This window comes from Amblyraja radiata, chromosome 6 (genome assembly GCF_010909765.2).
Source record: "Amblyraja radiata isolate CabotCenter1 chromosome 6, sAmbRad1.1.pri, whole genome shotgun sequence".
Classification (NCBI taxonomy): Eukaryota; Metazoa; Chordata; class Chondrichthyes; order Rajiformes; family Rajidae; genus Amblyraja; species Amblyraja radiata.
In genome coordinates, this window is record NC_045961.1 from 29,837,446 (window position 1) to 29,852,159 (window position 14,714).

General features: G+C 41.2%; 1 protein-coding gene across 2 annotated transcripts in view; it reads right to left on the minus strand.

The window, feature by feature from the left end:
• The window catches only part of deup1 (deuterosome assembly protein 1), a 96,309-nt gene that overhangs the window by 46,807 nt on the left and 34,788 nt on the right, over positions 1–14,714 (minus strand). For both annotated transcript variants that reach the window (XM_033022425.1, XM_033022424.1), the window contains exons 4-6: positions 9,956–10,051; positions 8,188–8,259; positions 1,199–1,438 (exon numbers count right to left, since the gene is read on the minus strand). In XM_033022425.1, the coding sequence (XP_032878316.1) occupies positions 1,199–1,438; positions 8,188–8,259; positions 9,956–10,051 (408 nt within the window). The remainder of the gene's footprint in view (positions 1–1,198; positions 1,439–8,187; positions 8,260–9,955; positions 10,052–14,714) is intronic.

A 14,714-nucleotide genomic window follows, 5' to 3' on the forward strand; every position in this document is an offset into this window, starting at 1 on the left:
GTGAGACAGCATCTATGGAGCGAAAGAATAGGTGACATTTCGGGTTAGGACCCTTACAATAAATACAATATACTTCGTCATACACAATAACTTTGGAGAAAAAATTCTAGCGGAACTACTACTACTATTGGTGGTGACAATTTGAAGAAAATGTTTAACTGCAGTTTAAAAAAAATCATTGTTACATTGTCAAATATAAACAACGGCTGTCAGTGGGAACAAGGTTGAGCCTGGTATTTTAACCGAAACTGAAGACAGGCCTGCAGCTTGGTTGGAAAGTACACAGACCCATAATAGGTATTCAATTGCTTTGCAATAAATGCACATGTAGAAGTTTAAAATCTAGACATTCATGTACAGTTAACTGTAGGGTCGATTATCTCTTGAATATACAATTTTTGTCAATGCTGAATTCACTCTGGAGTATAACTGACAAATTGAATACAATCGAAGTGTGCTACTGTGCATCTAGTAAATGTTGCATTTGGATTTAAAATTGTAAATCGCTATGTAGCCAGTTTAGCTATGAAAAGCAAACACTTTTCAGAATATATAATCAAAATCCAACAACTTAAGGGAGAAATGGTCAGAATATTTTTATAAAATGTTCTTTATTGCCATTTTCAAGCTATTTTTTCTAAAATATCTGATTGTACATAGTTAGAAAAATAAACTCCTTCTGACCCAAAAAAGGAAGTAGAAACAAAATATCATGCATTGCTTTTGATTAAGAAATTAACACCTTGAGTTTGTTATACTTCCCCCCCATTAACATTGGATTAATTATTTTTTAGAATGTGAACTCCAAGCATGTTATACTTAGATGTGACTTGTAAACGACAGAATTGTATCGTCGTTACTGCTGGTGGTGCTCATTATACGTCACAGGAGACACACAAGTGCGTTTGAGCCATCAATGGCAAATCAAATAATTTGAAGATTTTGAAGGAATTATACAGATTAAACTATCTTGACTGTATGGGCTTAAATACATAACTATCGTCTCTGCTTCATCGATCATCTAATGGTAATGAAAACAGAACATAAATAATGTAACAAATTCTGGGAAACCTCTTGGCTCAATCTTGTTTAAAGGCTACTAAGATATTTATACACCTTTGTTGCGATTGTTCAAGAATTAAAACTACTTAACTTTACCACCACATTTCAACTCACGCTTATTTCTAACTTCACATACCTGACATCTCTTCTGGTAACATTTAATCTTTTCCAAGAGATTTTGCTGCTCCTCCTGGTGCAATTCTTCTTGTGTAGTCTTTTGCTCAATAGTACTCTTCATTTGTTCAATGCTGGCCTCATCACTCCTGATAGTCTCCTGAGCACAAGCCACACAAGTCCTCAGATATTTTATTTCTGATTCACATATTTCTATCTGCTTCCAATTATTCAATTTGGCATCAGAACTTTGGGGCTGTTGCTTTGGAAAAAATGTCAAATGTAAATTCTCAGCAGGATAAAAATAAACTTGTTTTGATCTTAAAAACTTGGTAATAAAGAGTGAATACTGTTTCTCCCTATCTATAATAGAATTAGTTCATAAACAAATTACACAATGTCACCAACACATATTCTTGCTCTACTATTTGGTTTGTACCCATGTTTATTTTACCATTATTTTTTCAATTTAAAATTGGTAACTTTTTAGTGGTTCGTTGGCAAGAGCTGTAATCTAAAGATATGAATGTTGGCACAGTCAAAAATTACTTTAGAATTAAGCGGTCCAAAACTCCTGAACTTTTCCACTTCAAATTAATAAGGTGTTGAAATTCGGGCTGTTCCTTTTTTCTTCAAACGCGTAAATCAATTAGCAATCGTGTTTAAATTTAATTTTTAAAATCACCCCGGATTTAAATATGTAATAAAAAAAGATAAATTTTGTTTTGACGGTTCACTTAAGTGTGCATTTAGACAATTGCCAGAATATATTTTACTGAAGCTAATCCTGTTGATTGTGCCCAAAATACTCAAGAGAGAACACTCATGGCACTTTGTGCTCTGCAGAGAATATAGCTCAGGAACAAGTTGAAAACAAAAATCATAAAGAATTTCAATATATTTTTTTAAAAGATAAACATTGGTTCGACTGGTATACATACAGCATGTACTGCTAGTGACATTGCATCAATATGTTTTAAGAAGATTTACTAAACTGTAAAAATTGCCCTAAATTATCACAAAGAGAGGAAGGTTTCTTACCAAATTTAACAGAAATGACTGTGCATTGCCAAGGCTTCAGTAAAAAAGATTCAAGCTGTAGAAGAAAGAGCTAATTCCCAACTTGCTGACAGAAGAGGTATGATGGCAGCAGGAGGCTCAAAGCGAAGAAGGTAGAGCAAACTTATTGATTGTAGAAGGAAAGTTGCAGCGAGAAATTGCATTTGGCAACCTGGAAAATGTTGAATATGCTTCTATGCCAATAGTTTTGATTCGATAAATTTCCATTTATTGTATTTACTGTTATACTTCAAACACTTCATGTTTTCAGAAAATATTAAAAAGTACAATTTATATTTCCAAATACTATAATTTGGTGTGTTCAAAGATCTAAGAGAGGCAAATATAATCCCATTTTTCAAAATAAAAGGTTAGCTTTTCCAGCGCATACATAGTCTTCAGGCACCGACAGGCACAAACCTAAAATATGTATAAAACTATTTCATTGGTGATAGCACAGACAAGGCTCAATACAAGCATAACAATGCAAGTGGTACTAATATGGAGGTATTTTGGTTTAGATATACAACATGGTAACATGCCCTTCAGCCCACGCTGACCACTGATCACCCGTATATTTGGATTCAGTGCAAAATGGTGACCATGTACTATGTGTTTTCTTTCAATGAAGCAATAAGTATTGGATCCTCATTGGGGTCAGGAAGCTCTGCAATGATGATGCTATTCACAGTGTCTACATGAAGCTTATTTTAGAGCCAGAGAGAGAACCCCGAAGATCTAGCCTTTGTAAAGTAACATCATCAGTGAATTTAAAATTTATATGAAACCACAAAATATGAAATACCCAAATAAATACTTTTCCATTTGCAAGAGATGCTGCCACAATACCAACAATTAAGAACGGAGCCATTAAATGCAACTGAAAACATGACTGACAAATGTTACAATATTAATCATACATTGGAGAACATGAAAGAACATCCAATGCATCCATGGCCAGAAGTTGTTCTCATCGTGGCTGGTTATGATGACATAGTACAGGTGCACAACCTTTTATCCGAAGATCCAAATAACGAAAACCTCCGAATAGCGGACATTTTTTCGGTCCTTGAAGAAAGGTCCTTGAAAACGTTCACCGAGGGCGGCCCGCAGAGGTGACAGCGGAACCTCCGGTCGGTCCTCGAAGAAAGGGGAACTAAATCACCATTCATAAAAGAGAAGGTGAGGGTATATTGCGCGGGAGGGTTAATAATTGACAATATGCTGCTGCCTGCCCGCTGAGTTAAAAAGTTCCCACGGTAGACTCACGATACACAGTGTATCGTGAATCTTGCGTGGGAACTTTTTAACTCAGCGGGCAGGCAGCAGCAGCAGATTGTTGCTGCCTTCAGTTTCACCCCACCTACACCCCTCTGCTTCCCGGCCATGTGTGTGACCCCTTCCCTCCCCTCTCCAGCTCCCCGCCCATTGCACCGCCACGGGGGCTATGCACTGTCTTCATGTCGGCGATGCTAGCAGGTCAGTGCCAATCACCGGAGACGTCAGGACCAACGGGACACCGACCCCCAGGCCCACTGCAAGCACGGAGATCCCAGAGACCCACAGCCAGCAGCAGCCCAGCCCCGTTCCAACTCCAGAGGAAAACTGCAAACTGGCCGGAGACATCAGGACCACCAGAAGCCGCTCCCCGATGGGCTGCTACGGCGACAAGTGGCAGTTCGCCCACAGCCCGAGCTGTGCCCCCTCATCGGGACACCGACCCCCAGGCCCATTGCAAGCACGGAGATCCCAGATCAGCAACTCCAGCCCAGCCCCGCTCCAACTCCAGAGGAACACGCTCCCCGTATGGGGAGAAGCTGATGGTGTGCAAGGTACGTCTTGTTCTTGGGGTCGCGCAGCTCGGGCTGTGGGCGAACTGCCACTTGTCGCCGTAGCGGCCCATCGGGTAGCGGATTCCTCTGGAGTTGGAGGGGGAGGGGGGTATTGTGCTGTTTGATCGCCCCCTGCTATCCCAGAGACAGGGAGACAGGACGTTCAACGAGGGCGGCCCGCAGAGGTGACAGCGGAACCTCCGGTTGGTCCTCGATGAAAGGGGAACTAAATCCCCATTCATAAAAGAGAAGGTGAGGATACATTGCGCGGGAGAGTAGGAATCCCAAGACAAAGTTGAGTGAGCGTTCACCGAGGGTGGCCCGCAGAGGTGACAGCGGAACCTCCGGTCGGTCCTGGAAGAAAGGGGAACTAAATCCCCTTCATAAAAGAGAAGTGGAGGGTATATTGCCCAGGAGGGTATATCGCCTACCTGGAACAAACCGGACATTTTTTCCAGGATGTCGTCTGCACACCAAAGCTCACCAAAGCTCACGTTTGGCGCCAAACGCACGTCGCCTCTGCTGCACATGGATATAAGAGTGTGAAAATGTCGCCTTAGGCCGCCTAAGGGCATGTAGCCCCGCTAGGGTGACATGAGTGCGAGAGGTGATTCAATGCTGCGGTCACATTTACAAATTCAGGAATTCATTCAACACACTGCATTTCATACAGACATTTATTCTGCAAGAAAAAAATACATTGAAGACTCAAACTCGCGACCGAGGAACTGCCGGGATCAAGGCGCAAACTCGCGACCTTGCGGATATGAGCCGAGCACTCTACCACTGAGCCAGCCATTAAAATCTACGCTAAAAAAATTCCATTCCGAAGACCGACAAATTCCGAATTACGAAAAGTGTCTGGTCCCAAGGCTTTCGGATAAAAGGTTGTGCACCTGTTCTACATTTGTGGGATAATACAAAGAATTGCTGGACCACATCTTTCATATGACACTCTGCAATATTCTATTATTTTATGACAAGGTGATGAATATAATTTTGAATATATTTGATACAAATTTGGAACTAAGACAACATTCTGGAATAATCTACTCAAATGAAAATCTTAATAGATTTTTTATGCACAGAGAATGACGCAAGAACTGAACATTTCAATCTTTTCCCAATGCAACAACGTTTTCTTGCAGCTTGTGATTGATATTTGCACAGAAAATTGAGTGAGATTTGTTCTTATGATAAAACCAAAGCTTCAAGTTGAAAATAATATGCTTCAAAGGGGTGCTATACTTCTAATGTTGATCAATTAGTTATGTTTCCATCCACTTTCACTGCTGGGCCTTGCTACATCTATGAGCACACAATGATGCGACCATTTATGCAAGGCATTTATGGCCTTTTTGATCTTTTCATCATATTTACCTGCAATATCTTTAGCCGTGGAATTCTCTGCCACAGAAGGCAGTGGAGGCCAATTCACTGGATGTTTTCAAGAGAGAATTAAATTTAGCTCTTAGGGCTAACTGAATCAAGAGATATGGGGAAAAAAGCAGGAACTGGGTTCTGATTTTGGATGATGAGCTATGATCATATTGAATGGCTCAAAGGGCTGAATGGCCTACTCCTGCACTTATTTTCTATGTTTAACCATGTATGGGAAGAAGTAATTATGGACAATTACTTGATTAATTACAAAATTAAATTCACTGAAGATGTCACTTTACAAAGATAAGATCTTTGGAGTTCTTGCTCTAGCTTTAAAATAAGCTTCATGTTGACACTGTGAATAACATCATCAATGCAGAGCTTCCTGGCCCCAGTGAGGATATAATATTCATTGCCACAATAAATAAAAAAAATGCATCAAACATGGTCCCTGTGATGCATTGAACTCAAAATAAACTATATGAAGTATAACAAGTGAACCAAAGAGGATGAGCACTAGCTTTTTAAAAGGTGTCCAAATTGAACAAGACAGATATCCATTACCAGAGGTCTGCAGGATGACCTTGATCCAAATACTTTTGTTCTGCCTGAACCATAAAGAAAAACTGAAAATTTGTGTACCACATGTCTGCAGGAAATCAGCTAGGAGTTGGACAAATATATCCCAAAAAAAAAGAACCATTTTGTGGCATGTCAAAGAAATTGCATAGATACGTTTAAAGAGGTTATTTCCAATGACCAATGATGCATTTGATGGAGGGGATAAACTTTCCTTATTCATCTACTTTGTGCTAAGGTTAGTAAACAAAAGATTTTCCTGGCTGTGGCATCATCACTTTTGATAAGGAGGAAAACTGCACATTCAGCTTTAAAACTCCCTCAACAAATGTGGAGACCGCAACATGCAACAGTGGTCAGGGAACTGCAAAGGCAAAACATCGAAAACATTGCTCACAAAGCAGCATTGAATGCTGCAACATTTTAAATGCAACAATAAATTAATGGGAGGTGTTAGTTTACTGTTAGGTGGATATTTTCATCAACTGCGATTGACAGGTGAGCCATCTGCAAGAGATTTTGCTACAAGTTTACTCCAGTTAAGAAGTGGGAAATTAACATGAAGACTCAACTAGAATGATTTTGATGACTCAATCCAAATCATTACATAACTTCATGATCTGAAGCAAAGTACTTTAGAAAATAGAACAGTATAGCACAAAACAGGCCCTTCAGCCCACAATGTCTGTGCCGAACATGAAGACCGAACTGTACGGAATTTGTACGTTCTCCCCATGAATTTTCTCTGAGATCTTCGATTTCCTCCCACACTCCAAAGACGCGCAGGTTTGTAGGTTAATTAGCTCTGTATAAGTGTAAATTGTCCCTGGTGTGTGTGGGATAGTGTTAATGTGCTGGGATTGCTGGTCGGCACGGACTCGGTGGGCCGAAGGGCCTGTTTCCACTAAACTGTATCTCTAAACGAAACAAAACATCCACCTCTGATCACCTCCTCAAAAAATGTGATCAAGTTAGTTAGACATGACCTGTCATGTTGATGTATTCAAGAGAGAGTTAGATACAGGTCTTTGGGCTACCTGAACCAATTTCTCCCTATGGGGAGAAAGCTGGAACGGGATATGATTTTGGATGATCCGCCATGATCATATTGAATGGCGGTGCTGACTCAAAGGACCGAATGGCCTACTCCTGCTATTGATGCATTTTCTATGTCATTACAAAGCCATGCTGACTGTCCCTAATTAATCCATTCTCATGCAAATAGGAGCAAATTCTAACCCAAAGAATCCTCTCCAATAGTTTCCCTACCACTGACAACCTCTTTGGTCATCCAAGGTTCGCTTATTTCGTCATCCTTATCCCACCACCTTATTGGAACATTCAAATCTGAACATCGATCAACCAGCCTTTAAACAACTCCTAATGTTAGATGTGGACTTTTACCCAATAACAATTGCTCCCAGTGTACCACCACCACCAGCTTCTGCCGAAGAACAATGTATTTTGCCTTACTCCAGTATAGCATCTTATCGTAAGGTCCAGCCTTCTCCCTATTCAAAACAATCTTAAAACTTGTGATCACTATCTCAAAATGCTTTTCCATTGAAACACTGATCACCTGACAAGGCTCATTTCACAACACAAGATTCAGTCTGTTCCCACATACTATTTCAAAAAACCCTCTTGGATCCACCTAACAAATTCTGCCCTTTCTAAAGCTTTTGGCATTGAGCAAGTTCTAGTCAATATTGAGAAAAAAAACCCCTCCACTTAGCCAACCCATATTGCTTTGCCATTGTTCGGTAATCTGTTCCCTGCTTGTAGTACAATCCTATTAGAGTGTTTGCACATTTCTTATTTCGAAGCTCCACCCATAATATAGTCTCAGCAGATGAACCTTCCAGTATGTTCTCTGGGTTCCATGGTGACAGTCTGCCTGATTAGTAATGCAACTCCTCCACCTCTTTTGCCTACCTCATGATCATGTCTGAAACAATCAAAATGCTGGGACATTGAGCTGCCAGTCATGTCCCTCCTGCAACCACGTTTAAACACCACAACATTGTAATCCCAAGCATCAATCTAAATTCTAAGTCCATCCGCTTTTTCCACCAATACTCCTTGCATAGAAATAAAAAAGTCCAACTTTTTGGAGAGCTTAACGTGCTCCAAACACACAACCCATCTGCAGATTTACCTTGAATGTCTCCTTGGCTTGCTTTAGTTGATGTTTTTGCAGCTTTTCGTAGGTGCTATGCAACTGATAGAGCTAAAGAATACAATAACAAATCATTGTATCTGATATCCGTGCAACAAGGACTATACACCATTGAGTTTTATTCCATTATTCACGTATGTATCTTCATGTAGTAGCACAATTAAACCCGATTCAGATCACACTCTACAGAAACATCAATCGGTATTCTTCCCATTACCACCAGAGCAAAACAACAGATCATCAGTGCATCAATGAGAAATCAAGCATGGAAATCAAAGATTACTTACTTTACCCAGAAAATTATAAAAATATGGAGCTTGCTATCATAAAAGGTGGTGAGGCAAACAATATTGATGCATTTAAAGTCAAATAAGGATAGATTGAGTTATGATGATAATGTTGCATAAATGGAAAACACTCAAATGGTGCATAAATATTGGCATATATTGGTTGTTCTGAATGTAATTCTATGCCGTGTTCTTTGGACGTGGAGTGCTAGGATGTGCAAAAGTCATTAGTGAGATAATCAGATGTGATAATCCATTTAGTTCAGCGATAATCCCTCAATTTTAAATACAAACATATTCACCATTAAATATTATGTATGTTTATGTTCCGAGTGTGGAGATACACCTAGATATCCTAAATTTCTCCCATAAATATCTGCATGAAACATCAGAATTAACTTATAGTTTTTCCAATTATAAACTAAAGAAGGGCTGTGCATACAAAACATAATATTTTCACACGCAAAGCAATTTTAGATTTCAGCTTGACTATTGGCAGTTTTTTTATTTTCTAAGTTGGCACAAATATCCATGCGAACTGATGACTTTCAATGCACTGTTGGCTCTTTATTGAGGTTGTTTTTGAAGTTGATCTTCTGCAGTTCATGATAATAAATCCAGGCCAATAGAAAGCTTTGCATTGCCAGGATAAAGTTCTCTGGTGTTCAGTTTAGAGATACAGCGCGGAAACACCAAGTCCGCACCGACCAGTGGTCCCTGTACATTAACACTATCCTATACACCCACTAGGGACAATTTACACTTATACCAAGCCAATTTACCTACAAACCTGTACGTCATGAATGTGGGAGGAAACCGAAGATCTCGGACAAAACCCACGCGGTCTCGGGAAGAACGTATAAACTTTGCACAGACAGCTCCCATAGTCGGATTCAAACCTGCATCTCCGGCGTTGCAAGCGATGTAAGGCAGCAACTCTACAGCTGCACCACCATGCCGCCCATGTATGGATATCTCTGAATAAAGTTATATGGAAACTAACCTTGTTCATTTCAGTGAAGCATTCTCTATTGGGCTATTGCATATTCATACAGTTGGTGGCATTTTAGCCCACTAGGTGTATTCTCTGCACCCAGCTCCCAAAGTGATAATCAATAATAAATCAAATCAATTCCAATTGTAAGAACGTTTTACTAATGAATAAATGGATGCTCCAGTAATGAGAACATGGTGCTGGTTAAAAGGCCCTGGACAGTTTGGTGAAGAGCAATGCCCACAGGAGACATATATTTTGTTGAATAGGCCCACAGAGATTCTTCAGTAATATGGTCAGATGCTCCTATGCAGAGGTTTCTGTAAAAACAGTTGTGCAATTTATGATGCTTGCACTTTGGGCTATGTAAGGAGTTGTTAAATGGTTAATAAAAAAGTTGTAACTACAGCAAACAATATTCAAAACTGTGAACGAACTTTGCTAATAAAGAACATATTCAACTTACATCGGACTTCAATGAATTAAACTGCTCTTCATACTTCTGTATCATTAATCCATGAGAGTTTTCAAAGTCTTGTAACTGCTGATGAAGCTTATCCACCTACAAAACAATGACACACATAGACAGAAAAAAAAATCAAATCAAAAAATCAAACAGCCCTCTTTTTTAAACTTATCAAGAGCTTTCAATGCCTTAAGGAATGCTTCCAACCTTTAAGAAGTAACTCAATGTGGATTTCAAAATGTAATAATAATAATGTAAAAGCATGGTATAAAGATAGAAAAAATACAACACTAATATATCAATGAAAATCTCCAAAAAAAACTTTTGTCAGTTATGTTCATTATTCATATCAACAGTATAATGTTATAATTGGGGACATTGAGTGTTTAAAACGATGACCTTAATTGTTGGTAGACAAAAATGCTGGAGAAACTCAGCGGGTGAGGCAGCATTTATGGAGGCAAGGAATAGGTGATGTTTCGGGTCGAGACCCTTCTTCAAACTGATGTGGGTATGGGTGGGAAGAAGAAAGGAAGAGGCGGAGACAGTGGGCTATGAGAGAGCTGGGAAGGGGAGGGGAAATAGGGAGAAAGCAAGGACTACCTGAAATTGTAGAAGCCAATGTTCATACCACTGGGGTGCAAACTATCCAAGCGAAATATGAGGTGCTGCTCCTCCAATTTACAGTGGAACTCACTCTGGTCATGGAGGAGGCCCAGGACAGAAAGGTCGGATTCAGAATGGGAGGGGGAGTTGAAGTGCTGAGCCACCGGGAGATCATGTTGGTTATTGCGAATTGAGCGGAGGTGTTGGAGGAAGCGATCACCAAGCCTATCAGTCTGAAGAAGGGTCTCGGCCCGAAACGTCACCTATTCCTTCGCTCCATAGATGCTGCCTCACCCGCTGAGTTTCTCCAGCATTTTTGTCTACCTTCAATTTTTTCCAGCATCTGCAGTTCCTTCTTAAACCTTAATTGTTGAGGTAATTTAACTAAAAATCATGTTAATAGCAGTTTTAATCCGAATCTAAAAGAAAAATAGAATAGCAATAGTTTTGAATATTGGCAAAGGAAAAGGTTTGATCTTTCAGTAGAAGGGGAAGAATGCATGGGGGAAATGATGTGGAGAGATCATAGTCAGAGTCATACAGAACGGAAACAGGCTCTTCAACCCAACCTGCCCCATCTATGCTGGCCCACCTTCCTGCATTTGGCCTTTCCTATCCATTTATCTGTCCAAATATCCATTTCCTATCCATTTCCAAAACCTTTCCTATCCATTTATCTGTCCAAATATCTTTTAAATGCTAAGGTATCTGCCTCAACTAATGCCTCGGGCAACTCATTACATATACCTATAGCCCACGTGTGAAAAAAATTGCCTCTCGGGTTCCTATAAATGTTTTCCCCTCTCACCTTAAACCTATGTCCTATGGTTTTTAATTCCCCTACTCTGAGTAAAAGACTATGCATTCACAAATGGTGCAGAGAAAGGAATTGGAAGTGGGAGTGCGGAGTGAGCTGAGGGAAGGGAATGGGATGGGGTCAGATAAGGTAAAACGGGAGGGAGAGAAAGATGTACAGAGGGAGGAAGAGATGTATTGAAGGCGTTCTAAACAAAATCAGCTCCTTTGAGTGAAAAACGAGGCTTGATTAGATTCACTGTGCTCTTCAACCACCAGCTTAGGGAAACACTCTCTATTTATCTAACAAGCGTATAGGTATATAATAAGTTGACAAATCCGTTGGAGACGATGATCTCTAAAGTGGATTTGAAGACATTGATCTGGAGATAATAGGTGCAATTATTTTAATGTTCCCAATTCTCCAATGTGGTGTTTAGTCATTAAGAACAGAGTGGTTAAAATGTGGTAACATTTCCAATGCACTGTTATAGCAACCACGGCTGTTGAGAGTTTACGGTCTCAATTATAGAATGTTTTTGTCATAGGAGGCATTAAGGTCAATTAATTTCCCAGACACTGTATCTAAATTCTAAAAGGAGACAGAGAGAAAGAGAGAGTGCCATTGACCACTTAGACTGCAGAAAGGAATATTCTAAAATCTATCAAGGTCAGGCGAAGGAGCACTTGGATAAAATGACTTTGAAATGCTTAGCCAGGATTTTTCACAAAGCATGAAAGAAATGATTAAAACAATCATTTGAGTTTTTGAAGCTTTAATAAGCAAAATAAAAGGAAAATAAAATATTTGTTTAAGAAGCTATTCAGTAAGCTGCAGCTCAGATTGCTTAACAATCGTTGTGATCAGGTTCAGGAGGAGGAGGGTCAGGGGAGGAGGGTCAGGGCGGTGAGTACTTAAATCGGGCACGGGGCTTGTTTTCACAGAGGCCCGGGACCGTTGGAGACAGGGGAGGAGGGTCAGGGCGGTGAGTACTTAAATCGGGCACGGGGCTTGTTTTCAGAGGCCCGGGACCGTTGGAGACAGTGGAGGAGGGTCAGGGCTTACCAAATCCCGTAACGTTCCACATTCCATAGGGAGGGTTTCTGGTGGAAGCCGCTGATTGGTGGAAGCAGACTAGAGGAAGCAGCTGATTGGGTGCAACCTCAGGTGCAGTTTAAAGGGCAAGAGGGAGCAGCTGTTTGTGTCAGATACCTGCTGATTTCTACCAGCAGTTTCTATTGTATTATACTGGTATCGGATCCAGGGTAAGGCGAGAGAATGACAGTCAGAGCAGTGTACTGTTCTGGATGTCAGATGTGGGAGGTCATGGTGGTGGATGGCCCTCCAGACGTCCACATCTGCACCAGGTGCAGAGAGATGGGGCTCCTAAGGGACCGTATTAGGTTCCTGGAGCAGCAGCTCGATGACCTCTGTCTGGTCAGGGAGAGTGACGAGGTCATAGAGGGGAGTTATAGGGAGGTGGTCACTCCAAAACCACAGGAGAGAGACATGTGGGTCACGCTAAGGAAGGGCAAGGGGAAGAGGCATGAACGAGGGAGTACTCCAATGTCGGTACACCTTGCAAATAAGTACTCCTGTTTGAGTACGGATGAGGATGACAGCCTACCCGGGGGTAGCAACAGCGGACGGGCCTCCAGCACAGAGACCGGCCCTGTTGCTCCGAAAGGTAGGGAAAAAAAGAAGAGGGCAATAGTAATTGGGGACTCTATTGTTAGGGGGTCGGATAGGCGTTTCTGTGGACGCAGTCAGGAGACCAGGATGGTGGTCTGCCTCCCTGGTGCCAAGGTCTCGGACGTGTCTCAACGCATCCAAGAGATCCTGAAATCAGAGGGAGAGGAGCCTGAGGTCGTGGTACATATTGGTACAAATGACATAGGTAAAAAAAGTGAAGAGGTCTTGAAGGGAGGATTTAGGGTGTTGGGAGGAGAGTTAAGGAAAAGGACCAAAAAGGTAACAATCTCAGGATTACTGCCTGTACCACGCGACAGTGAGAGTAGGAATGGAGCGAGGTGGAGGATAAATGCGTGGCTGAAAGACTGGTGCAGAGGGCAGGGATTCAAGTTTCTGGATCATTGGGACTTCTTTTGGGGAAGGTGGGACCTGTACAGAAAGGATGGGTTGCACTTGAACCCGAGGGGGACCAACATCCTGGCGGGGAAATTTGCAAAGGTCACTGGGGAGACTTTAAACTAGAATGGTTGGGGCGAGGGACTCAAATAGAGAAAGCTAGTAGACAGAATGGGAGGCAGGAAGCAGAAAAGGGAAGCACTCGGACACAAGAGGAGAAGGAAAAAAAAGGAAATAAACAGAGAAGAAGAGACGGGGGGTTTCTTAAATGTGCATATTTTAATGCTAGGAGCATTGTAAGAAAGGTGGATGAGCTTAGAGTCTGGATAGACACCTGGAAGTATGATGTTGTGGCGATCAGTGAAACATGGTTGCAGGAGGGCTGTGATTGGAAACTAAATATTCCAGGATTTCGTTGCTTCAGGTGTGATAGAATTGGAGGGGCAAGAGGTGGTGGTGTTTCATTGCTAGTCAGGGAAGATATTACAGCAGTGCTTTGACAGGATAGATTGGAGGGCTCATCTAGGGAGGCTATTTGGGTGGAACTGCGAAGTGGGAAAGGGGTAGCAACACTTATAGGGGTGTATTATAGACCGCCAAATGGGGAACGAGAATTGGAAGAGCAAATATGTAAGGAGATAGCAGATATTAGTAGTAAGCACAAGGTAGTGATTGTGGGAGATTTCAACTTTCCACACATAGACTGGGAAACATTCTGTAAATGGGCTGGATGGTTTGGAGTTTGTAAAATGTGTGCAGGATAGTTTTTTGCAGCAATACATAGAGGTACCTACTAGAGGAGGGGCAGTGCTGGACCTCCTGTTAGGAAATGAGACGGGACAGGTGGCGGAGGTATGCGTTGGGGAGCACTTCGGGTCCAGTGATCACAATACCATTAGTTTCAATATAATTATGGAGAAGGTCAGAACTGAACCTAGGGTTGAGATTTTTGATTGGAGAAAGGCTAACTTTGATGAGATGCGAGATGATTTAAAAGGAGTGGACTGGGACATTTTGTTTTATGGGAAAGATGTAGAAGAGAAATGGTGGACATTTAAAGGGGAAATTTTAAGAGTACAGAATCTTTATGTTCCTGTTCGGTTGAAAGGAAACAGTAAAAATTGGAAAGAGCCCTGGTTTTCAAGGGAAATTGGACATCTTGTTCGGAAAAAGAGGGAGATCTACAATAATTATAGGCAGCATGAAGTAAATGAGGTGCTTGTGGAGTATAAGGAATGTAAAAAGAATCTTAAGAAAGAAATTAGAAAA